Source organism: Haemaphysalis longicornis, unplaced genomic scaffold, assembly GCF_048455015.1.
Source record: "Haemaphysalis longicornis isolate Haplotype H1 unplaced genomic scaffold, Haemaphysalis longicornis Haplotype H1 scaffold_5, whole genome shotgun sequence".
NCBI classification, from domain to species: domain Eukaryota; kingdom Metazoa; phylum Arthropoda; class Arachnida; order Ixodida; family Ixodidae; genus Haemaphysalis; species Haemaphysalis longicornis.
The window spans coordinates 185,322,085-185,347,051 of record NW_027526385.1 but is presented as its reverse complement, the minus strand read 5'-3'; the positions used below and the strand labels follow the sequence as shown (position 1 = coordinate 185,347,051).

Below are 24,967 nucleotides of genomic sequence, written 5' to 3'. Positions count from 1 at the left end.
GTATGCAGAATTAGACAATAGAAAATGCAAATCCGGATGTTTTTTGTTGCGTTCGAGCGGCCGGTAGTGTCCTGTATTTTGCGCCATGCTTCATCTGATGAAAGTTTCCAAAAGTGCCGAGAAAACGGCCTCAGCACTTGCAACAGTACAGCAGTAACAAGCCCTGCATAGTGGTGGCACTTTGAAGGTTTAGGCCAACTTTGGCGGTTTCTGACTTAATAGTCCTGACAAAAAAATACGCTTTGCGTGTTGGTATTTTCATCGGTGATGGATTGTAGCACATTTCAGCACGCACGTGATTCTTCAGACGCGTTAAATTTCAGGAATAAGTACACTTGTGTTAGTTTTTTGTTGAAAGAGGTTGCATAGTCGCTGAAGCAATTTCGGTCGCTAATAAGTGCTGGTTTTCCCGCGATTTTTTCTCTTGTTACAGCTACTTAATGACCTTCACTGACCACTTCAACAAAAACTCTGGGAAAAATCGCCTGAAAGTGCATGTCATTGCCAATATTTACCATTTTGGCATTTTGAATTTGAACGAACTTGTTCTGAAGACCGATACTCTCAAAAAGGCGCTTGAGACTCTCCAGGTTTGTAACAAGTTTTGGAAAAAAATTATTGCAGAACATTCTTACACTGGTGTTACGTCTTCTGTGGTCTTTATAGTTACGCGCCCTCAATTGGGAAAAAAAGGTATTAAGACATAGCGTCATAACAATGCTCCCACTTGAAACTTTTCTACATTCTTACCATGACAAATTATAAATTAAACCAGAATGTTCCTATTAGCACGCACACTGATTTATTTATGGTTTTGTTACAATAAATAATTTTATTTTGTGGTTTATTACCAAGTACATAACAGAGCCACTTATAGTAATACCAGAAGGCATGGCAATTCAGAGTGCGCTTTGCCAATATCTTAAAATAAGCCCCGAAAACTCTGTAGGGTACTTTAGTTTCAGGCGCAGCATGATGCAAATGCCTTGCTCCGGCGTAAGAGGTATTCAACGTGCTATTTCTCTCAAGTTCTTTGCAGAGCGAGACTGTCTGAATGGTCACGCTCTGAGCGATCTGACCACCTCAGTTTGAATGCATCGGCATCAGCACTGGCTTCCTAGCTCCTTTTGTTGTTTAGGAGTATCGGCATTTCGTCGCCATCTTTTGTATTCTTTTCCTTTTTGCCGCCCCATACTGATTTGACACACTTCTACAGTGGGAGCCGCTTGAGCCGCCAAGACCGCACCCGGCGGGTGCGTAGGCAGAATAAGATGAGGGGCACGGTGCCTTGGCGGGCCACGGCAGCTTCGCCAAAGTGGCTCGCCTTGCTATGTCGCCCCACTCTCGCTCTCGGCTCTTTCGACCCTAGATCTGCGGGTGTCCTCTATGGCACATGGAATGAAACGTGTAGACTATTTGGTTGTGCAAACTCGGCTTTCACATAAAAGGATTTGTGCACTTACCGTGCTTTAGGTCATCTTGAAAAATAAATAAATAAGAAATCGCCATTCCTTCAGAACGGGGTTACGAAGGGTTAATGGGAACCTCAGAGATCCTGAAATATTTTGTCCGAGCTGAAGCATCAATTTATCGTACATAAAGAGAGCTACTGCGGCACTCCTAAATTTTCCTCCAATGTGCCAACGAAGTATCTGGAGGTGTATTTCTGCGCTGTCTAGTGAAGGGGGGTATTGAACGTTCACGGTTTTATAGTCGATGAGAAAAAAAATCAAATGATGGTAATATCATCTTTAAGTCGTTTTGCTCGCAAGGCAATGATATACTACATAAATTTGAAATGTCCTTGCCTCCCATACGTGCTATTGCCGTGGGTAATACTTACATTTAGTTTTTTTAAGTACCTAAAGCCCTGAAATAGAGAATCTTAGGTGTAGAAGGCTCCCTTCAACACACGCAACATGAAATGTACAGTTTAGCCAGACACAGATTGTTTTGAAATGTAGAGTGTTCTAAACATGGAAGGTTTCAATAAATTTTGACTCTAAGAAGTATACAGGCCCATGCGGTAATTTAAACAAATTTTGAAGAAGAAATTTGCATAGGAAATTTGTACAAGTGGTACTCTGAATTCGTTTAAATATTCTGTATGGTGATGAATGTAGCTTTTCATTATTTGCGAGTGCTTGCCAGGTGCCACCAGCTCTTACTTAATTTGTTGCGGAATTTCTTTCGCGTGGTTTGGATCCCCACTGCAATTTTGTCCAAGGTACTTTTATTCCACTACTTACTTTAGCTCTTTTACGTATGGAATGAGGGCGCTTTGAGCAAGATTGTTTCTTAATGCATTAGATATATTATGAGTTCTTCAGCGCTTCTTCGAGTGCTTTTGGAGGTGCTCTCTAGAATGGCTTAGCAACAATATGTGGTCTGCAAACTTTTAAGGCCTAAAGTACTCATTCTGCATCCTTAATCATGAGTTTTCCAAATAAAATTCTGTGAATACCTCCTCCAAAAAACTCATGATGTTCTTTGACCGAAACCAACACGTCCAGTAAAAGTTCTTCTAATTGCGGATCTTGCCTAATCTGTCGAGTTTGCAGAAAAGATTTTTGTGCATCAGTAAGAGATAGATTACAGTAAAAATTGTCACAGCATCTTTTTTACGTGTGCTCGCAGCTTGTCACCACTTTCCTACAAATGACGTCCACAAGAGGTCCGCCATATACTTTTCTCGGATTGTACGGTACGCGACAGCTAGCCTGTGCCGAAACCGCAAAGCTGTTCAGGTGAGCACAATTTTCTCCCTTCTTTATTTACATAAATTATTTTTGCTCCTGTCAAAAGCTGTATTAAGTAAAACTATGCATTAGCCTAAAGGTTAGGCTATGTTCAGACTACCGACGCAAAACCCCTATCGTGATCTATGGACGTGTAAAGCGGATTTTCACGCAGTTCCCTTGGGTGAGGCGGTAAACGACGTAACCCTTTAAATTTATTACGACAGTTGCGGGAACATTCCGAACTCGGCCTTAGGACCCAAATTTAACAGATAAAGAGATAACAAATCGAGGAGTTTTGGAAAACATGGTGTAGTTGTTACTGAGGCTTCATGAAAAGCACGGTCGCGTTGTCCTTGCACCTTACCGAGTACCATTTACAGCAGGGGTCTCAAACTCACATCAGTGAGCGGGCCGCAGTCACGAAATTTAGTCCCGCAAGGGCTCGGAGAGCCAAGAAGGTTGAAACGAAAGGGGGGGGGCAGAGAGATGGTTAACGAAATGTCAGATAACCCTGCCATTCCTGAATGGAACTGGGCGTCAGGATTCCAGACACATATCGATACCAATCTCCAGAATGACTAAAATGTGGACGCCGATTCTGAAATATCAAATATTTGTTCCGCGATTATGCTTCAACATATGGTGACCGCATTGGGTGCCTCACAAAAAAGGCTTTAGGGCTGCTTCATCTGTGTATTTTACTATAGTAAAGCGTTATTGATAGTAATCGACGAGAAAATATTGGCAGTATTATTTATGAAAGTCAGGAAACTTTATTCCTTGAGAAGGTAAATGTAGGTGCAATTGTTCTAAACATGCTGGCTTGATGCCTGGGAATGCTTGGCTGCGGCTATAGAAGAAATTTCCGCATTAACTTCTTGCGGGGAAAAGATCGTCATGGTTGATCGCAGGTGCTCATCAGTCATCCTCGACCGGAGAGCTTACTTGTTCACCTTCAGCAAGAAAAACAGATGTTCGCACAAGTAGGTGTTTCCGAACATGGCAATGAACCTTGCAGCCTGTTGACGAAGCGCCGGGAAACTTGCATCGTCAAGAAACTTGTAGAAGTTTCTTGACGATGCCCTGAAATGTCTGCTTCACGCCCTGAAATGTCTGCTTCAACGGAGTGTTAGCCTGCAGCTCAAGACGTTCCCTCTGTAACTCGGGCGCTGCGTCACCCACCGACACCGAAAAAGGCAACGAAAAAGTCCGGAATTCATCGGCGAGGCTGCTGATGTGTTGGAAGTGTCCTTAGAATTCTCGTTGGAGAACATGAAGGAGGTCAGCGAAGTTATCACAGGATTGTTTACCCACGTTCTCTAGCGACTTCAGGGTTATAAAATGATCTAACTTCTGAATTCTCATCTGTCTCTCCCAAAGCTGCAATTTGAATTGAAAGGCTTGAATGTCGTAATCCATTTTTGTGATCAGTTTGCTTTTCCCCTGCAGTTTAACGTTGAGGACGCTCAAAGGATCAGTGATATCACTGAGGAACTCAAGGGATTGAAGCAACTTTTCGTCTGGCAGCTCAACAATAGTCCTATTCTTGCTCTTCATGAAGGCGTCATTTTCTTCTCGGAGATAAAAAAATCGTTTCAGCACTCTTCCACGACTCAGCCATTGCACCTCGGTATGGTACAAAATTTTACCATATTCGCTGCCAACTGTTTCTAAAAGACATACAAATTGGCGGTGCTTAAGAGCTCTTCATCGGATGAAGTTAACTGCGCTGAGCACGAATTCCATGACGCTCTTCATTTGCAGAGACTTGCCGCACAGTGCTTCTTGGTGCAAAATGCTGTGAACCGCGGCAAATTGATTGGTGATTCCGAGTGCAGCGAGTTTCTTCCGCAATCGACCAACAAGGCCGCTCTTCCATCCCACCATTGATGGTGCACCGTCTGTAGCCAAACAAACCAACTTTTCCCATGGTTGTCCAGCCTGTTCGACCACTCTTTCGAGAACAGAGAGAATATCAGTCCCTGTGGTAATGCCTTTAATTGGGATTAAGTCCAGGAGTTCCTCAGCGACGTTCAGGTTTCTGTTGACACCCCTTAGAAAAATAGCCCATTGTGCGTTGTCTGTAATGTTAGTGCTTTCGTCAACTGCAATAGAGAATGCTTCAAACATCCTTTTCAATGTATCCACTGATCTCGTTAATTCTCTGGGTGACTGTGTTTTGACAGTGGCCTATTTTCTTGAATGTCTTTTTCATGCTGGGACAGGTAGCATCAGCGACTACGAGCAGGCACTGCTTAACGAACAGGCGTGTAACAAAGAGGCCTGTCCAGCGTGTTCGACCACTCTTTCGAGGAAAAATAAGGATGCTTTCTCTCTCTCTCGAGAACATGAAGAATATCCGCCCCTGTGGTCCTGCCTTTCATTGGGATTAAGTCCAGGAGTTCCTCAGTGACGTTCACGTTTTTGTCTACACTCCTTACAAAATAGCACCTTGTTTGTTGTCTGTAATGTCAGTGCCTTCATCAACTGCAATAGAGAATGCTGCAAAATCCGGGCATCGGTTGGTTAATTCTTTTTCAATGTCTCCACTGATCTCGTTAATTCTCCGGGCGACTGTGTTTGGAGAGAGGCTTATTTCCTCGAATGTATTTTTCATGCTGGGACAGCGACTCCGAACAGGCATTGCTTCACGAACAGAGCTTCAGTGAAGGGCTTGGAAGATTTGGCATAAGCTCAGAAATTAGGAAGCTTTCCATTACCGTTTCGTCGCTTGCTTTGGCCGCCTTTTTGAACAGGTTTTTCTGCTTTCCCAACGCCGCCTTCAATTGAGTCACGGTGTGCTCGAGAACGTTGCCAGTAAGAGCAACATACTCCCCGTCACGACAAGACATGAGGTGGCGTCGAACATTGTACCCCTTCGGCACAGCCACAGTCTGGTGGAAGACTAAGCACAACACCTTGTCACTTGATTCCGTAAAGAAATAAGTTCCCTTCGCTCCTGAAAGCACCTCTTCTCGTCTTCCGCTTTGCGTTTTGCAGACTTCCACAGCAGAAACCTTCGCTGTTTGCAGATCGTGCTAAAAAAGGTCAAAAAGACACCTGTCATATTTACGGCGGCGGCAGGCAAGTAGGAGCACAATTATGTAGGGCGCTCTATCATGACTGACTTAGGGCGCGCTACCTTCCAGTGCTTTCAACAGCTTGCGAGTCGGAGGATTGGTGCTTAGTTTGGCGTCTCAATTTAGAGCACGCGCACAAACATTGTGTGTTAGATGTCTGGAAGTTCACAGTTTCGAAGTGCAATGTGCAGTCTTTTCCTCAGCAGAGCGATGTCTCTCTCCCAGGCCATAAAAAGCGCTGCGACACACCCCTAAACGCACGTGGGTGCATTTCGGAGCCCGAACCTAGAGTATGACGCGTGGCTGCGCCCTTTTCGCCACCGCTGCAGCGGAGTAGAAGTGTTTGACACAAAAACGAACAGGAAAGAAAATATCCACAAACACCACACAACGCTGGAAACCTTCGCGCTTTCCCGGAAGCCTGGAAAAATCCGGTCAAGGTTCCGTCTTCTTATTAGTGGCGTGCAGTCGCGTTTGCAGGGTCATAAAACGCCCCGGGGATTTCCTCAGCGGCCTGTGCTCGCCCAGCCCTGTGCGCAATGTACAGTGCTCGATTCACAAGTCGCAGTTGCTCGCGACCATTGCGCACCCGACTTAACGGCGCCCGAATTGAGGGGCCTCCGTTAAAGAGGGGTGTCCACTGTGGTAACGCAAAGCCGTGAAAGACGATATCCACGCATTTTCAAGCCGTCTCAGGCCATCTGCGTCCTTGGCTACACAAGCAGGGCGCGTACTCACGCATTCGCTTAAAAAATGTACCAAGACACTCATGACAGGGCCGAGGGCTGCAATAGAAGGGTCCGGGGGCCGCATGCGGCCCGCGGGGCGCGTGTTTGAGACCCCTGATTTAGAGCCTCTAAATGTACCCCGTCATTTTTCAATTTTTTTATTTCATCTGTATTTCGATACCCAATATTTCGTCAATACTACATTAACGAAGCCGCCCTCTTCAAGTCTACTTCAGTGGAGCCTGTATGTGTATACCGCCGCCGAGCAAAAACAAACCACAAGGGGTGAAACACAAGGGGTGAAAAACCCCCGGGGCTTTTTCTTGCTATTCTTTCCGGAATCTGGTTGTTGGGCTGAAGGATCATCCATCACGTGCCCATATTCCAACAGTTTTAAACGTTGCGACTGCGGTGGCTTCCACCTCTGTACGAGAAACCCGGAAGAATCCCGTAGGGGCAGAGGGTTCCTAGGGGATCATAAACACATAGGGGCTGATTTTGATTCGAGAGTGTAATGGACAAGTGTTTCCGACTTGTCGTTTTTTTTAGCTTTATTAGTAGGTGGAGAACCTAATGTATTTATTCTTCTTTAAAATAGCTGAAATAAAACAGTGTCCAGCGATACTTGGTATAATCCTACATGATAGCATGACATCAAAGCATAAAATTCTGCAAGATGTATTTGCGTGGCTTTAATTTCAGGGGCGAGGTTGTGAACGTTCAGCACTTAAAACGAGTGTGCTGACGATCTCCGCGTATGGGGATGAAGTACCGTGCACCTTGCCTTTTGAGTAATCTACGCAATTTCCACGAGAACGAGCTAGTAGAGCGTGAACGGGCGGTGGCTAAAGGGCTGAAGCGTGTTTGCACGTATTCCGGCGCACTATACAGAAAAGTAATAAGGATGCGCCTTACTTTGTGTGCTGTCAACGCGAGATGGCGCTAGCAGTTCCGGAGCTGAGCTAAAACTGCCTCAATTTCCCAAAAATGCCTTTTTGTTTTAAATACCGGCAGTTTTAACTCCGACCCCAGCATGCAAAGGAAGCAGGCTATTTGGTACAAAATGTTAAATGCATTGTGAAGCGCTGCTGACCGTCAGATATAGTGGGACTTAGTTCACGCTGAAACTTTGATCTTCTTAACGGCTTCTGCGTCTGGAAGGCTACATAAAGTAGAGATAGGCGGCGCTGCCTAAGGCCCACACCCGAACAGGAATCCACGTACCTATCAGCTCAAGAAATAGAATGCAGAAAACTTTGAAGGATATTCCTGAAAAACCTGTGTGGGCAAATTCTAAAAATACGGAAATTCTTTAACCAGAGATGGTAATTTTTCTCCCCGCTACCGAGAACCCCGTCAAGATATACGAATTAGTGGGAGGGGAGTCTCGGAGAGCTTAGCGAAGCCACTCAAGATGACGTTCGTTTTATCGGACTGCGTCCGAATCGTGGGCTTCTGAGGCGACGTGCGCGAGGAGGGCGCCTGAGAGTGCTTATTTCGTTCGTGTATCACGTTCTCTGCTTTTTGAGCTGGTGGCAGCTTCGCCTGAGAGAGTAGTCTCCTAACCGTTTGGCCATACTTCTTTTTAAACCTTTTAAAAATTCTGTATTCCACCCCAACCACCGAAAAAGCAAAACAAAATGGGGTAAAAATACCGGCTCTAGCAGGCAATTGCACGCTTAGAGCCAATATAAAATAAATGAACAGGTCAAGAAGCCAATTTCTTTCTTAAGAAAAGCCAATTTGAAGAATAAAAAATACTGCTTTCCTTGTTTCATGTGTTTGGGCAGCAGGTACATAGAACGTAAGAAGAGAGTTGGCAAGATAGGGTGTGACTGAAAGTAAATAAATTTAAGAAAACAGCTAGCAAATTGTTTCAATTTTGATGTGTAGTAGAATCAAGTTTCGTTAACAGCGTTGAAAAGGAGGAAGAAAACCGTACTGGGAGCAACAAAAACACAAAGAATAGAGAAGGTGCTTCAAAAATAAACGTAAGTCGCTAATGTCCGTTTTGAAGTAGCTGTTGTAGAATGAAAGTCCATTTAGGGTATTTCCGTTCACGAGAATACCTAACTGCAAGGCACTGCTGGAATGCAGGTCACATTATTTACACTATTTAGACGATAGAAAAAGAGGCACCCTCGAGGCACTGTAATTATAAAGAAAGTAACTGGTTCCAGCGTCGACAATGCAACTATATGTATATATTACTTCCACGCACTGTCACATGGTACACACAATACAACAACCACAGCGAAACACTGAGACCACGGTGGAGAAAGGCATGAATTTTCACAAGGAACGGGTCTTCAGAGGGAACACGTGTTTTATTTCATGTTCACACAAAACACCACTTGGAGAAACCTGGGAAAAAAACACGCGCACTGGCGAAGTGCACAGGTCACCAGTAACATGTTGGGCCGCAGGGATGCACAGGCTTGTACGCAAGAACGCACGCATGAATACCACTTCAAATACACCACCATCACACCTTGGGTATGGAATGGGAAATGAATTAAATGAGCTGGATTACGATCTTGATGGCTTGAGAATCATCCAATCGATACCGAAGGTTTGGGGGTTCAAGTGTGGGCCGCACAAGGCTACTGAACGTTGCGGCGAATAGTGGCAGACGGAGGTGGTGGTCTCACCGCAAACGAACAGCCAGTCCGGCGGAAGTTCGAGACAGTGAAAATAGTGAGAGAATAGGCCATGTCAAGTTATAAGGCGCGTTTTCTTAGACGGTGGAAAATAGCAGGAAGATTTTATTGATTTTTTTTTAAATTTATTTATTTATTTATTTATTTATTTATTTACTTATTCCAAAATAACCCTAAAGGCCCTCCGCAGTAAACTCGGCGTCCAGCGGAATAATTCTGTGTCACACTCTTTAGTTGACCACGTCTCCTGCCTCACTAGGCGACCGGCCTTCAATAGCGAAGAGGGCGCCATATCTGTGCTCTTTTCCTGCACACATCCTCCCCTCTAGTAGCAGCACTGCGCGCAACGGTGGCTGCAATTTCCTTCCTCCACAAGCTTTAGCGCGTTGGCTCACGGTGCAAAGCCACGGGAAGTAGCTCGAGACAAGGAGGATGTCCTGCTTCAATTGGTGAGTAGTGGAGGACTAATTGGAACGATTGTTGAGTGCCAGTAGTACAGAAAGACTGTCAGACTTTATATTGACAATAGAGGAACACCTTTTGTCCAGAAGAAACTGGGTGCCTTCTGGACCATAGGGCGCTAGAACAATAGGCTGGTGTTGGCTTTGCCAGAAAAAAGTCTTCTCCTAAGCGATTGTCCTTACGTCTCATACATATCGACGCACTCTACACGGCTCACCATTCTGAATAACTAGAAACTAAAGTAAGCAAAATACCACTAGAAAGATTACTCGTCAGGTAATTTGATCCCATGTATGCCGCGATAAAATTTTGTATTCTGTCGGTCCTGCCTATGCGTTGGATGCGCCAACTTCTCAACATTTTTGGTAACTGCGTAAGTTGCAGAGTCTCATGACATCCGGTTTCGGCGAACATGCTTCTAACTACTAAGATTGCTGGTATGTGCCACAGATGGCACGATGAAGGAGCGCTAATTTGGCATTGGGAACTACAATGTCGAAACAAAGGTTCGTACGAGATTCGAGCCTTTTTCTTCCGGTTGAATTAGCCCATACAGACGGTATTATCTAATCGCACAAAATCATGTCGCGCAAAAATTCCTAAGGAGCTCACGGTAGTTCAGTGCTTTGATGGTAGACACGTGGTGAATATTGACTTTTTTACTGCTGGATTGCGTTTGATTCTCTTTACTTGGTTTGGTAGTTTGCATTTTGACGCGCGTTACACCGACAGGCAGACTCCCTGCGATTCCCGTCGTAGGTCTTCAGGACGACAGCTCCACTATCCGGGCACGTGTCCTAGTGATGTTGCGCACGTTCCCCTGTTGCGTGGCACTCAGCAGGACAACTTTTGTTGCCCCTCGCTAAGTTTCGAGATAGCACAATTCTAACGCACTTCATTCTGCGCTCGCAACCATTTTAAAACACAGCAGAGACCGAAATTTGTTCGTAGTTTTTATTTTCTTCTTAGAGCGACATTCATTTTGTACCGTTGTCATTGATAGCAAAGACTTTCACAACGTTTGTCAGTTTTTGCGTTTTTATTAATTTACCCTAAATTCTCTTACTGGCGTTGTATAGAGATCAGGGGTTTATCAACCCCAGATCTCTATACGAAGGAATAACATAAAAACACCAGCACTCTTGGGAATGCAAATACAAGACATTCCTATTGGAAGGCAGTTGAAGAAAACGAGAACACAAAAGGGGGCCATTAGTTATGTCGCCTTTCATCTGCGCAAAAAAGGATATATTACAGCAGAAAACCAATAGGAAGTTGTCACACAAGAGGGGGGGTGGAGGAAGCCACAACAATAACGGGCCCAATGGAGCCCTCTTTAAGTGATAGAATTGGGCATGCATGTCCCTTGCCCCCAAAGAACTCTGCTGAATCAGAAATGGTGGTCACGTCCCGCACGAAATCTAAAAGAACATGAATGATATTAGACGCCCTCGTGTGCGTTCCAAATGAGGCAACGCGCTGTCTTGTCAGGTTGAGGATGCTGCACTTCCGCTAAACCGCCAGGTGGCTTAGCAGCTGCCTTTACACAAAGGTTCGCAATGTGCACAAGTAAACGCAATTAGCCATTCGCTGTAACTTTTCGTAGCCAAACGATCTTCCAGTGATTAGACATTCATACCAGGGAAATCGTGCCGCTATTGTTTGCGTGTCCCTGCATGTCTGCGCTGGTGCACAAACATTAGAAAACATGTGGCATTGCAAGAATATTTTATTTTCGGAAATTACTACTGCATAAATGGGAAACATCTTCATTGCTATTCGTTCTATTACTACGGAGCTTGCATACACTGAGCATTATGATTCTTTGCTTTCAACTGTGCTCAGTTCAGAACTGCGTTTCATGAAGTAGTGGTAGGGCGTACAGCATAACCTACGTGTGCGGTGTGCGTTGAAACATGGCTGGTATTACCACCGTGCGAAGCGTCCCTTGACTGCCGTCACAAAAACGCTATTCGCAGGAGTACTTTTATGCCTGACGCCATCGTTATCCTTGGCCACCTATCGTTCCGCGACAACAACATCCACGGGTGCAGAATTTTCCCGCCAAACGTCTACAAGAATCCAGGACAGGCGCAGCCTTCGACCACATACGGCCACACATTTGTAAGTCTTGTATGAATTTCTGGCACAATTTTTATTTTGCCAACACAATGACATTTCAGTGCCTTACACTAGCCTGAATCGCGTTTACCAGCTGTAATCAAGACGAGGCTGCACCTCACGCGATAATGACACTACGAACAACAACACAATAAAACAAGCCCCAACTCCATGCCACGAGGCATCTTTACTGCAGCTGTACATTTAGTGCGGTGTAGACGGTGTCGGACGCCTTTCACGAGAAGGTTACATCACGGGAAGAAAAGAACTATGAGTGGCGCCCAGCCTGTGCAGTAACTCTCATGGTCGACATCGTGTATGCAGTTTAAATACATCGCTCGCATCTTTCGAGCTATGTATCAACTTTGATGCACACAAGTGCGTGGACAGTGCAGCCAGACCACTGCTACGTTTTGTACCATTTAGTGCAGATATTATTGCAGAGTGGCTCTAGAATGGCACCCAAGCGGGCCGACGGTGGCTAGAGCAAGTAGCTGATTGTGCACACCCAGCGAAGCCACCCAAATAACGAGCCTGTTGGCGTACCAATATGTCAGGCTGTTATCTGGTCTATACTGCAAATATTGTTATTTATCCCCTTATCACTGACCATTACGCCTATCAATTAACTGTGTCAATAAAGGTAGAAAGTATGCCACATTTTTTTCATAGAGGCACGAACCCACTGGCGCTCACTGCGGCTTTGAGCCTATGGGGTGCTTGTGCTGAAAAAAGTACGCCCACCTCACCTTGCGGGAACCCTGGTGTGATGCAACGCATCTCATGGGGGGTTCCATTGGCGTTTTACATCGTATTGATTACGCCTATAGCAGGGATTCTCACGCGAAGGGGAGGTGGGCGGACGACCGTCCACTGAGACCGCCGGAGCGCGGCATGCCGCTTTATATTCACAGCGCCCGAAGGCGAGGAGAGCGCGGAGAGAGACAGTACTGCACATGCACAGCGCGCGCAGCGCCGTCCACTGGAGCCTAGCAACGGAGTGAGAGCACGCTGCGCCAACCCGCAGCTGTTTGGGAGAGAGTGTTCGCTATCGGAGAGAGGAGAGGAGGAGAGGCGCAGCTGTGCGAACCACGCCGGACAGATGCAGGAAGGACAGAGGGGCGAGTATGAGATGCGTTGCATCTAAAACGTAGTGAACCCCCGCACGGGGCACGTTGGTGATGGCATTGGCGACGCTGCACACCCCGAGCCCCCATACATAAGTTGTTACCTACCGTGACGATGTCTTTTAAGGTGAAGGGTAGAAACCATAAATGGTGCCCGTCGGAGACGTGGTCAAGCTACAGTGGATGGCCTCTCTCTCTGTTACCAGGCTGGGAGCTCTGTAACCTCTCAAGCTCTCTGGGTAAGGTTTGAGAAGAATGCACCCCCGTCCCCTGCTTTTTTTCCAATAGATCATGGATAAATCAAAACCCCCCGTAAACCTGATCGGTCCCTGAAAAGGCGCCGCGCCGATGTCGTGTATCCAGCCCTTCCAATATTCAATCCCCCGAAACCTGACAACTATTCCCGAGTTTGGCGATCGAATCCCTTGAAAGAGCAAGCCTGATGTCGTAATGTCCGTTTTTCTAATTGGAAAGCACATAGCACAAATAATCGGAGAGCGCTACAAAGCCAAAGAGCAAATAAGTGGAGAACTGCTGGATGAAGTCAGCAACCAGTAGCAGGCCAAAGAACTCCTGAACCAGACCCGGATTGCCGATCTGGGCTGCAAGGTCACGCCTCACCGAAGCCTCAACAGCTCGCAGGGCGTGATGTCGGAGGCAGATCTGCAAATGAGACAGAAGCCGATCTTCTAGAAGGACTGGGAAATCAGGGTGTGACAGCAGTCACTAGGATGACCATAAGACGAGATGATCATGAAACACCTACCAAACACGCCATCCTGACATTCCACCGTTCAAGTCGCCCAGATCACATCAACGCAGGCTTCATCCAGTGCTCTGCCCGAGCATGCACCCCGAATCTGCGGCGCTGTTACAAGTTCCATCGGTTCCGGCATAGTACCAACTCGTGTCGGGGCCAACTAACATGTGCCAAGTGCGCACAACTAGGTTATGCCAAAGATAACTGTCCCTCAACTGAATTGCTTTGGGTGAACTGCCAAGGACCGCCCGGCGCGTACTCGCGAGTCTGCGAGAGACTCAAGCTCGAAAAGAAATCATTAACGTCTAAGTCACGGAAAACATCCCCTTCCCACAGCCACGAAAGAGGTGCCCCTCTTTCCACATGGGAAGGTACCTCCACGCGGCTCACAGGGGGCCGAGCGGCGTCTGGTTTTGGTGGGAACCCAGTACCGCGAGTCGGACCCGGTCCTACCACCGCTACCCCTCGGGTTTCCTCTGGCCGCCCGTCCCGCCTCCACACCCCTTGTTGAGCCCGCAGCGGCTGCGGTGGCAACGACGTCATTTGGGGATACCGCTGCATCCACTGTTTCCTCTCCACTGGCCCAAAGCACACGCGAGTGCACGGAGGAGATGGAGACGAAGGCACCCGCAGCGACCCCCTCACCCGCCTCACTGCCTTTGCCATCTGTGGTGCTCCCCACTCCCTCTGCACTGGCACCGCAGGCAAAGAACACCGGACAGGGTGCCAAGTCTAGGGGGCCCAGTCCGCTGGGCACCCGTTTGCCTTCAGATAACGACATGGACGTCGAGCCGTTCCGGCTTGCAACACACCGAAGGAACAGGCTGTGACGTCTAGGTCACTTGACAAGGTGAAAAAACACTTCCAAGAGTTCAAGCCCCGAAAGACGATACATAAGCACGCAGATATTCCAGTTGGTCGAAACTTAAATAATGGGAAGAGAAAATATCATGCAATGTCACTGCAGAGGCCTTCTTTAAAATCTTGATGATGTCGATGAGTTATTAAATTCAAATTAGCCAACCGTTATGTGCTTCCAAGAAACTAATTTAAAAATCAAACACACAAAGTTATTGAATATTGTCATGAAGTCAGAAATGGCAGTTGTCTTTAGGAAAAACGAAGTTTATTGTAGCGAACTTGTGCTGCCCTAACAACTTAAAAAAATACACGCGGCGAAGCAGCAGTCAGCAAAGGGGCGTGCATAGGCGAGTGTCGACGAATCAACTGCCGCGGCGTCTGCTCTAAAGGCATTTACCTTTGGGTGCGAGTGTTTCGCGAACAGTCCAAGTACATCCAGAACACTGAACATCAAAGAAGATTATTCCACACTGGGAACGTTAGTACGAAACGCTAACTCCATCAAAAGAGAGAACATGTGCGGTATAGAAATAAAGAATTTAACACGTGATTCCGTTGGCACACAGATAACAGATAACAGAGCCCGGAGCAGCCGGTCGGCAAAACAAAACATAAACACACCAAATAGATGGTTCGCAGCATTACCCCCCTCTAAGAGGGCATCAACCCAATGCTAAAAATAAAAGTCGGTCCGCACAAACAACAGAAAAGTTCGTTATATTTCATAAGAAGGTTTCAGGCGAACCACGTGGACAACTTCTGGCCCCGTGCGTCGTCGTAATGTTCCGGAATCACAATCGGGGATCACCTCGTAGGTAAGTTGCCCGACACGTTGTCGAATCCGGTACGGTCTGAAATACTTTCCCAGAAGCTTCCCACTGAGTCCACGTCGTCGGATGGGAGTTCAATCCCGCACACAATCCCCTGGGTGGTACTCGGCGTCTCGGCGTCGGGGGTTGTAGCTTCCGGTATCCACCAGCTGCTGCTCTGTTGTGGGAACTCGAACGAGCTGGCGAGCCTCCTCCGCACGCTGAAGGTCTTCTTGGACGTCGGCGTTGAGGTCATCGTGTTCTATGTGCGGAAGCATGGCGTCAAGCATCGTGGTTAGTGGTCTTCCGTAGACAATCTCGAGAGGTGTCATTTGCGTAGTTTTCTGGATAGCCGTGTTGTACGCAAACGTGATATACGGAAGGACTTCGTCCCAAGTCTTATGTTCAACGTCGACGTGCATAGACAGGAAATCCGCGATCATCTTGTTCAGACGTTCCGTAAGTCTGTTCGTTTGGGAGTGATAAGGCCGTCGTTCCTCGGTGATCGTGTTGCTATAGCGCAAGATTCCTTGCATAGCTTCGCAGTGAACGCCGTTCAGCGGTCCGTGATTAGGACTTAAGGGGCGCCATGTCGCAGCACAACTTGGTTTATGAAGAACTTGGCGACTTCTTGTGCAGTCCCTCTCAGAAGAGCGGCGGTCTCTGCGGAGCGGATCACGTAGTCTGTCGCTAAGACAATCCACTCCTCGGATCCTGACGTCGGGAACGGGCCCAGGAGGTCCATACCAATCTGTTGGAAGGGCCTTCTTGGGACAGCGATCGCCTGAAGAAGTCCGGCGGGGCTCGTGCGCGGCGTTTTTCCCCGCTAGCAGTCACGGCAGCTCCGTACGTAGCGGGTGACGTCAGTTGTAATTCTGGACCAATAGTACTTCGCCTTTATTTTTCTAATAGTGCGAGCAGTGCCGAGAAGCCTGGATGACGGGTCATCGTGCAACACTTCCAAATGTCTTCCCGAAGGTCTGCGTCGATGACACGAAGGTATTTTGTTCTCGTTCCGGGGCTGAAATTCTTTACGAGGACGACGTTTGTTGAGACTGAATGCTTGCAAGTTGCGTTTGAAGGCCCTAGGCACGGCGACGTTCCGTCCCTCGCGGTAGTCGATCATGACGCGTAAGTCAGTGTCCGCACGCTGCTGGGCGGCTAGGTCGCTCTCCGTCACGGCTCCGAAGAACGCGCTGTTTTCATCGGAGTCCTGTGGCGGTGGGTTGGGTCGACGGAGGCGTGGGACAGGCAGCCGCCGTCGAAGTGCTTCCTGTCGGATTTATAGATGATTGTAACGTCCAACACTTGCAGGCGTAAGATCCACCGGCCAAGTTGGCCAGAGGAGTACTTCGAATTGGCCAGCGAACACAACGCATGGGGGTCTGTCACAACCTTGAATGGTCTACCATACGTGTATGGATGATATTTATAAACTGCCCATATGATAGCGAGGCACTCGGTCTCTGTGGCTGAGTAGTTTTTCTCCTCCTTCGACAAACCATGGCTGGCAAATGCGATTCCGGTTTCGCAGCTGCTTTGCTTTTGGACGACGACAGCACCCAATTCTATATCACTGGCTTCCGCTTGCATTTCCGGTTGTGCGTTTTTGTCTAAATGAGTTAGCACGACGGCGTTTTGCAGCCGTTGTTGCAGCTCGCAGAATTCTTTTTCTTAGGCGTTTTCCCAGCTGAAAGGGGTGACATCTTTCGTCAAGCGTGTGAGTGGCTCGGCAATGCGTGCAAAGTTTGCCACGAAGCACCAGTAGTATGCTCACAGTTCGAGAAATCTTCGCACGCCCTTCTTATCTTTCGAACTTGGGAAGTTCTCTACGGCTGAAGTTTTTCTCGGGTCAGGCAGGACCCCCGCGGCGTTGATGACATGGCCCAAAAACTTGAGTTCCTCGTACGCCAAGCGGCACTTTTCAGGCTTCAGCATTAAACCCGACGTGCGAATTGCCTCGAGTACAAGCTCAAATCTTGCAAAGTGTTCGTGGAAAGTTCGGGCGAATACCACAACATCGTTGAGGTACGCGAGACAGGTTTTTCACTTCAGTCTGGCTAGTACGGTGTCCATGACTTTTTTAAGCGTTGCTGGTGCCGTGCACAGCCCCTACCGGCATTACCTTTAACTTGTAAAGGCCGTCCGGGGTTATTAATGCAGTCTTCTCTCGGTCTCCCTCGCCCACTTCTATTTGCCAGTAGGCGGTATTTAGATCCATTGATGTGAAGTAGCACGTATGGGAGAGGTGGTCGAGGGCGTTGTTGATTTGTCGCTGGAGGTAAACGTCATTTTTAGTCATTTTGGTCCGTCGCCGGTAGTCAACGCACAACCTTATTGTGCCGTCTTTTTTCTTCACCAGTACGACTGGCGCAGCCCAGGGGCTTTTTGATGGCTATATGATGTCCTCGCTGAGCATGTCTTCCACTTGTGTCTGTATGGCTTCCCGTTCGTGTGAAGACACGCGCTACGGTCACGGTCCGGTAGGTCGGGCTCCATCTTCGGTTATTTGTTGTTGTTGTCGGTAAACTTTATTGACACACAAAAAACAAAGAAAAAGTCCCCCAAAGTCTGCGGTTCTGAAAGGAACAAAATTATCTATACAGACGGGAGAACCTGACGAACGTGAGCCACCAAAGCTCGCCACCAGGCCACTCGGTCTGTTCCCTCCGGTGGCGCGAGCCAGTCTTGGAGAGAAGAGGGAGGAGGTGTAAGCGATTTAAGATGAATTGCGAGTGATGGTTGCGAACCAGAACAGTCCCAAAGAACATGCGGCGTATTGGGAAAGCCAGAGCACTTGGAGCACCGCGCAGGGCTGCGATGGCCTTGTAGTCGATGCAGTATGTGCGGAGTTGGAAGGCTGTCCGTTTGCGCTTGCCGGATAAGACAAGCATCTGCCCGGGGTAACAGGTGAGAGGGAGACGGAAGAGTTTGCCTATCCCTGATTAACTGTTGCACAGTCTGGCGTCGATGAAGACGGGCTTGTCGCGCTTGCGTGGGTGGGTGGAAAGGATTTGGCCAGGGCGTCTCCGAGTCTCCCGGTTGGGACGGAGCACGGGAGAGCTGATGCGCCAGCTCGTTGCCCGGAACGCCTGCGTGACCAGGAACCCAGTCCAGCACGTAGCTAGTACCAGTGTGTTTGGCCAGATGAGTGTGGAGTGCATGCATAATATTGATGGGAAGCGTCTGCTCCTGGAACAAGCGCAGAGCATCCTGACTGTCGCTGAGGATCACGTGGTTACCAGGAGTGGCTAACGATAAAATTGCGTCAGTTATTGCGTGAGCCTCTAGAGACAGGACGGAAGGAACGGCAGAGTATCTTTTCTGCAAGGGCGGGTGGGTAGGAGGAACAACTACTGTGACCCCGCGTGCGTCTTTGGATGAGAAGGAGGCATCTGTGTACGTCACTGTTGCTAGATCACCATAGCGGTAGCGAAGAGTGCATATTCGAGCTCGACGACGTCCTGCATGCGAGGTTGCGGATACATTGATTGGAATGGTAGGAACTTTTATGCGAGGGAGTGGATACCAAGGGGGGTATGTCGCTGTAATTTCGGGTAACGAAGCTACCTCGTAATGAAGTGAGGATAGGAGAAGACGCCCATGCCAAGTAAGCTGGAGACGAGTGTGTTGTGCCGCCAAATGAAGATCAACTTGATCTGACAATGCTGCGAACGGCTGAGCAGCCTCCAACTTAGCGAGGGGGGTATATCTAGGTACCCCTAGAGCCAGGCGGGTGGCAGGCCGGAGGAGCCGCTCAAGCTGGGATCGTTGCGATGACGTTAATTTTACGTACGGCAGTGCGTAAAGAACGCGAGTATATATTAGAGAGTTCACAAGTCGCGTAATATCGTGTTCTCGTAGGCCTTGGCGACGTCGGGTCAGCCTGCCGATTATGTGAGTTAGTTGGGTAATTTGAGCCTTACATCGATTGAGCCACTTTAAGGCCTTCCCATTATCCTGTAGGTCGAAGCCGAGGACGCGCAGCCAGGCCTTACGTGGAAGAGGAATGTCATCAATCACGAGTTCTACTTGAGAGCGTTGGTCGCTAGCTTTAGCCCGCAAACGCTCATCAGTGACCACGAGGTACTCAGACTTCTGCGGAGATAGTGTGAGACCTACGCTTGACCCGAACGAGTGGACCGCATCAATTCCAGCCTGAAGTGTGTCGGACAGTGCAGCTGGGCTGCCGGTAGAACACCAAAGGGTTATGTCATCGGCGTACAGTCCAAACGAGAGATTAGGAATGGAATGTAGCATACGAGGCAGGGGGCGAAGTGCTAAATTGAACAGAGTAGGGGAAAGGACAGATCCCTGAGGAACTCCTCTGGTAGGAGTCCAGGGGGTTTGGCGGTAGTCCTCTAACACCAAAGAGTGTAGTCGTGTGGTCAGAAAATTGTGGATGTAGTTGTACAGTCAGGAGCTAGGCGTAAGTATCCGGATTTGTTCAAGAATTGCAGAGTGCGAAACTGCATCAAACGCCTTTTGGAAGTCTAGACTCACGATTGCTCTAAGTTGGGCTGCGCTCGGATATGCGTACACCTTTTGTTGGATTCGCAGCATTGTATCCTGTGTTGACCTGTGAGCGCGGAACCCGGTCATAGTCCAGTCAAAGAATTGGCTATTTTCAAGAAGCCAAGTGAGACGATGCGGGACCATACGCTCCATCAGTTTTCCAACACAGGACGTAAGTGAAATTGGGCGTAGACTGTTCAAAGCAAGTGATTTGCCTGGTTTTGGATTAGGGTGGATGTTAGCAGTCTTCCACTCAGGGGGGATACAGCCTGTTCGCCATCCTTCATTGATGAAATTTAGAAGAGTTTCTAGAGCGGAGTCCGGAAGGTTCCTTAAGTGGGAGTATGTAATCAGGTCCGGTCCTGGTGTTGTGTGTCGTTTGCAATCGGTGAGTGCAGCGCGGAGTTCAGCGAATGTAAAATCTGCGTCAATAGGTTCTTGAGTGGGACAAGTGACAGGATGAGGCGGCGGAGGCAAAGAAGGAAAAGGAAAGAAGGAAGCTTGAAGTTCGTCAGCCAACTCAACCAAGCTAAGACCTGTCTGCAACCGCAACGATGTGATGTGCGTGGATTGCCGTGCCTGCCCGGACATGGAACGGATAATTTGCCAAATCCGAGTTGTATGCAGTGTTCCACTCAGAGAGTCACAGAAGGACAGCCAGTTGGATGTTTCAAGAGTGCGCGCATATTCTAGAGCCTCGATTGTGAGAGCATCCATGCGTGCTTTGAGGGAGCGATTGCGCTTATTACGCTTCCATCGGCGCATAAGCGCATGACGCTGATCCCAAAGGCGTAAAAGATGTGTATCAACAGCCGGACGTGTGTCAGAAAGAGCAATAAGCTTGGTGTTATGGCCATAGGCGTCGAGAATTGCAGAATTCCAGGTGCTTAAATCAGATATGGCAGCCGTATCGATTGATTCCCGGAAACCATTCCAATTAGTGAGGCGAGCACTTCGCGGTGACAGAATTGAAGCACCATTCAAGGGTACAGTTGTGTGAATAATGTGATGATCGCTGCCTAGAGAATTATCCTGGACTTCCCATATAGCCGAAGGCAAGCCTATTGCCCAAGTGAGATCAGGAATCGTATCTCTTTGGCAACTATTCCCTTGTCGTGTAGGGCTGGTTAGATCATTAAGCAGAGAAAATCGGAGTTGCTGAGTTACCCGCCTTAGGAGTTGACCTGATGGTGAGGTGTATGTGTAGAGCCAATCAGGATGGTGAGCGTTAAAATCCCCAGCCCAAATAACAGCATGATCGCGGTAGGAGCGAAGGATCTTACCTAACCACCCCAAAGCGGGTCTCGCCTTAGGAAGCCAATACGAATTCATGACAACTAGTGGGATAGAGCATCCAGGAAATTGAGTGATAGTAAGGACCGATTCCGACATAATAGAGTTGTATGCGGAAACATCTACCTGGTGAGTTGGTAATGTGCGGAGGACATATGTCACAACATAGGTACGAGGATTGGGATCGCGGCGAGTCGGTATACTGGGCTGTATGAATGAATCGTACCCTGCAATGTTGTATACACCGTGGGTTTCCTGAAGGAGTATGATAGATGGAGGGTGTGGGTGGGATTGAAGGTAAAGCCTAAAAGCGGAGATTTTACGGCGGAGTCCGCGACAGTTCCATTGCACTATAAGTGGTGGAGCCATGTCCAGTTAACAGTATTTGTCGAGTCCGTAGATTGATCGAAGGTCACGTACCCTGTCCCTGACAGTCTCATGAACACCAGGTGAGGGTGAATGCCGGGCGGCAGGTCCAAGGCCGCGTAGCTAAGCGTGGGACGTGACAAGCCGCTGAAGGAGTTCATGTTGACGACGGAAGTGTTGCTCTTGTGCTTGGTAGTGCTTTTCTTGGGCTTGAAGAAGCGGTTGAAACAGTTGATTAAGCAGCTGTGCCATGCCCGTTGGCTGCATCGCTGCCGTAGCGGAATCCTCCTGTGCAGGTGGTCGCCCGGTGTACTGCTGTTCCCGCCGTGCAGCGCGGAGTCTCTTGAGGAGGGCGGTATGGCGCGCTTCCGTTTCTTCGAGTCGTCGTCGAAGGTCAGCTGCTTCCTGCGCGAGCTTTTCCAACTCGGCTTGAATAGTGGCTTCCTCTTGCAGGATGCCCTTCAGTGGAGGTTGTTCCTTTGTAGCACTAGTTGATGTCTTTGCAGTCTCTTCGATCTGGATGGGTGTTGTGGTCGCAGCGGCGTAGGAGACATGCCGTTTACGCTCAACATGCGCCGGTTGCGAGTTGCTCGAACGTTGCTGCTGTCCGCGCGCTGCGCCATTTGCTGATGACGGCAGTGCTGTAGTGGTACGCTCTTGTGAGGCATGATCTGATAACTCCGCATCGCATTGTCCGGGTGTTCTGCCACCGCTTGGTGATCGAAGGGGACCGTATCTGTTCCCTCGGGTCTGTGACCGTGGTCGGCGCTTTGCGGCTAGTTCAGCATCAGCCTTAATTTTAGTCGGACATTTTGGGTCGGTAGCCACATGTCCCTGCTTCTTACAGTTGCGGCAGGTCATTATATTTGCTTCCTTGCATTTAGTGACGGCAGCGGTATCGTTTCCGTGGTTCTTGCCGCATGTGTCACATACTTCCTGGTGAGGGCACACGTCTTTCTTGTGGCCGAACCGATGACAGCGACTGCATACGACCGATTTGGGTTCGTAGAGCGTGACTCGAGAAATGCGGCCGTAATAAATCACAGATCTAGGTGGGCGTCGCCCCTCAAACGTCAACAGGCATGCTCCACGGCTGCCCATTGGGCGTGCGTCAAGTATTCTCTGACGGTTGCACGACAACGCCGCCTTAAGTTCAGCCTTGCTTTCTTTGCAGTCGATGATATAGATCACTCCACGGCACATATCTCGTCCGGGAGCCTGGTAGACTTGCACAGCAACCTGTTTACCCCGAATTTCGAGGTTCGTCAGTTTGAGTAGGGCATCGGCTTGTTTTTTGTCATGGACCAGCACCGTGATTGTGTTCGACGCAGGATGAACTCTGTACGTCATAGGTTTTGTAACATTCTCTGCGGGTGCTGCGGAGATGAGTGCGAAGTGGAGGTCCTTAGTTGGTAAAGTGCTGGGATTCTCGTGGGCGCGCGGGCGTATGACTAGGACATACGTTTCCACGGGAGGTTCAGAATAAGGATTTAGTTGCTTACGTTTACGCCGTTGTTGAACCTGGTAGGCTCCTCCGGTGTCAACACCGTCACCGTCGCACACGTTAAAATCGGTTGCAGGCCAGTCCGCCTGTGATGCAGTGGTGAGCACGGAGTTCTTGAGATGTGCGCCGGTGACTTCCATTGTTGGGTCAGGCACTGTAACATCATGGCCGCATTCCTCGGCGCGCTCTTTCGCCGCGTATGTTTCCATGCCGTCTTCGTCACTTGAGATATCCGATTCATTTTCTTGAGCCGAATGCGTCAGGAGGCCGCGGCGCGTTCTTTTTCCCGTTGTACTGCTGTCTGAGGCGCTCGAAGAGCCCCTCCTGTCGTGGCAGTTGCGGCGAGCGCTGCGGCTCCTCCCATAGCGTTGCTTGTCTTTCCTCGAGCGTTCGCGCCGATGCTGGTGTGGCTCTTCGCGGCAAGCCTCAGAGCTCGCGCCAGGAGTTGCTTCGAGATCGGCACGTGCTTGCCGTTCTTGTTGCTGTGGTATACGCGGCGGCATTTCTGCTTGAATCGGCGTCGCCTGTTGTTGTCTGTAGTCATCAGATGGCGGTGGTGTCGGCGCAACCTGGCCGGCGGTCGTCCCCGGCGGTTCCATGGTGTAGGCTTAGCGAAGCCGTCGCCGGCGGCGAAAGGGTGGCCGTAAAACGGCCTTGAAACACGGTACCGTGTCGAGTGTCACCTCGATGGGCTCCTGGTGCGATGGCGAAAAGGATGACCCGTATCACTCAAAGCACAGACGTGAAGAGAGCTCTTGACTGGCGATGAAATGCAGAGCGTCGGGACATACGTCCATTCACACTGGGCACAGCAGCGCCCTCCCTCTTCGGTTATTATTTGGTGCTTCGCTAGATGTGTTTGGCGTCCGAGGAAAAAGACTTGCTGTAGCGATGTAGCAAAGCGAATAATTTGTTCCGTTTTTCCTGCGGTAGCGACAGATTCACGTCGAAGGGATGCGGAAGCTCGAAGGTAACTTCGGATGCGCGTTGAAATTTCGCGACCGTGCTCACGTCACCTGCTTGTTGCGTTTCTTCGAGGGACGCAATTGCAGCGCCATTGTTTAAATGCTGCCACTCCTCTGTGATAATAATGAACAAAACCTGGGATTGGCGTTGCGAAAAGCACGCAATGCCTCATCCGACGGAGACGCCGCGGTCGAGAGGCAACCTATCGTCACTGTATACGAGAGCGTCTACGTCAGGAGCAGCATCTTCACAGTAGACCGCCATCATCAAGATTGCGCGGGCTGGCAGGGTGACATGATCATCGGCGATCCCTAGAGCAGCACGGTGTTCTCGGTTCCGGTGTCATGGAGTGATCGGGGTAAAATGTTATCGACTTAGTCTGCAGACCAGTTATTGCACCGTTGTCCATCAAAAAGTCCATTCCAAGAATTACATCGCGCGAGTTGTGAGGCAAAATAACAAGCGCAGCAGGGTACGTCGTGCCGCCTGTGGTGACGCGTGATGTGCACGTTCTACTTGGCGTTACGAGATGGTCTCTTACTATGCGTATGTGCGCACCGCCCCATCTGGTCGTAACTTTCTTCAGCTTAGATGCGAATAGTCCGCTCATCACCGAGTAGTCCGCTTCCGTGTATATGGGGGTGAATACATCAAAGCCATCAATGGACAACTGGACGTCGAACGCCGCCATCCTCGAAGTCCGTGCGCGTCGGGGTGTCGCATCTCGGTTAGTGCGTCTTGACGGTTGAGCACTATGCGTCTTCGTTATCGCCGTCCTGTCAGCGGCAGGCTTGGTCATGTCGGGTATGCGTCGCGCCGTGTCGTCCTCGTGTTCACAAGTCATGACCGGGTTAGATCGGGTCATCGGGTAGAGGGCACGTCAGGAATCCTGGTCTTCAGCGAGTGGTTGCGTCATTGGAGGATTTCCGGTTTTTCGCCATAGAGCAACTTCACCTCCAGAAGTTGCTGTTTTT

At 49.0% G+C, this 24,967-nt stretch overlaps 1 protein-coding gene across 1 annotated transcript in view; it reads left to right on the top strand.

Annotated features, from left to right (window-relative positions):
* Window positions 1–439: 439 nt before the first annotated feature.
* Window positions 440–24,967, top strand: part of LOC144139550 (uncharacterized) — a 47,918-nt gene continuing 23,390 nt past the window's right edge. Inside the window, exons 1-3 of the mRNA XM_077671856.1 lie at window positions 440–590; window positions 2,638–2,747; window positions 11,651–11,795. Coding sequence (XP_077527982.1) covers window positions 441–590; window positions 2,638–2,747; window positions 11,651–11,795 — 405 coding nt within the window. The 5' untranslated portion in view covers window position 440. The remainder of the gene's footprint in view (window positions 591–2,637; window positions 2,748–11,650; window positions 11,796–24,967) is intronic.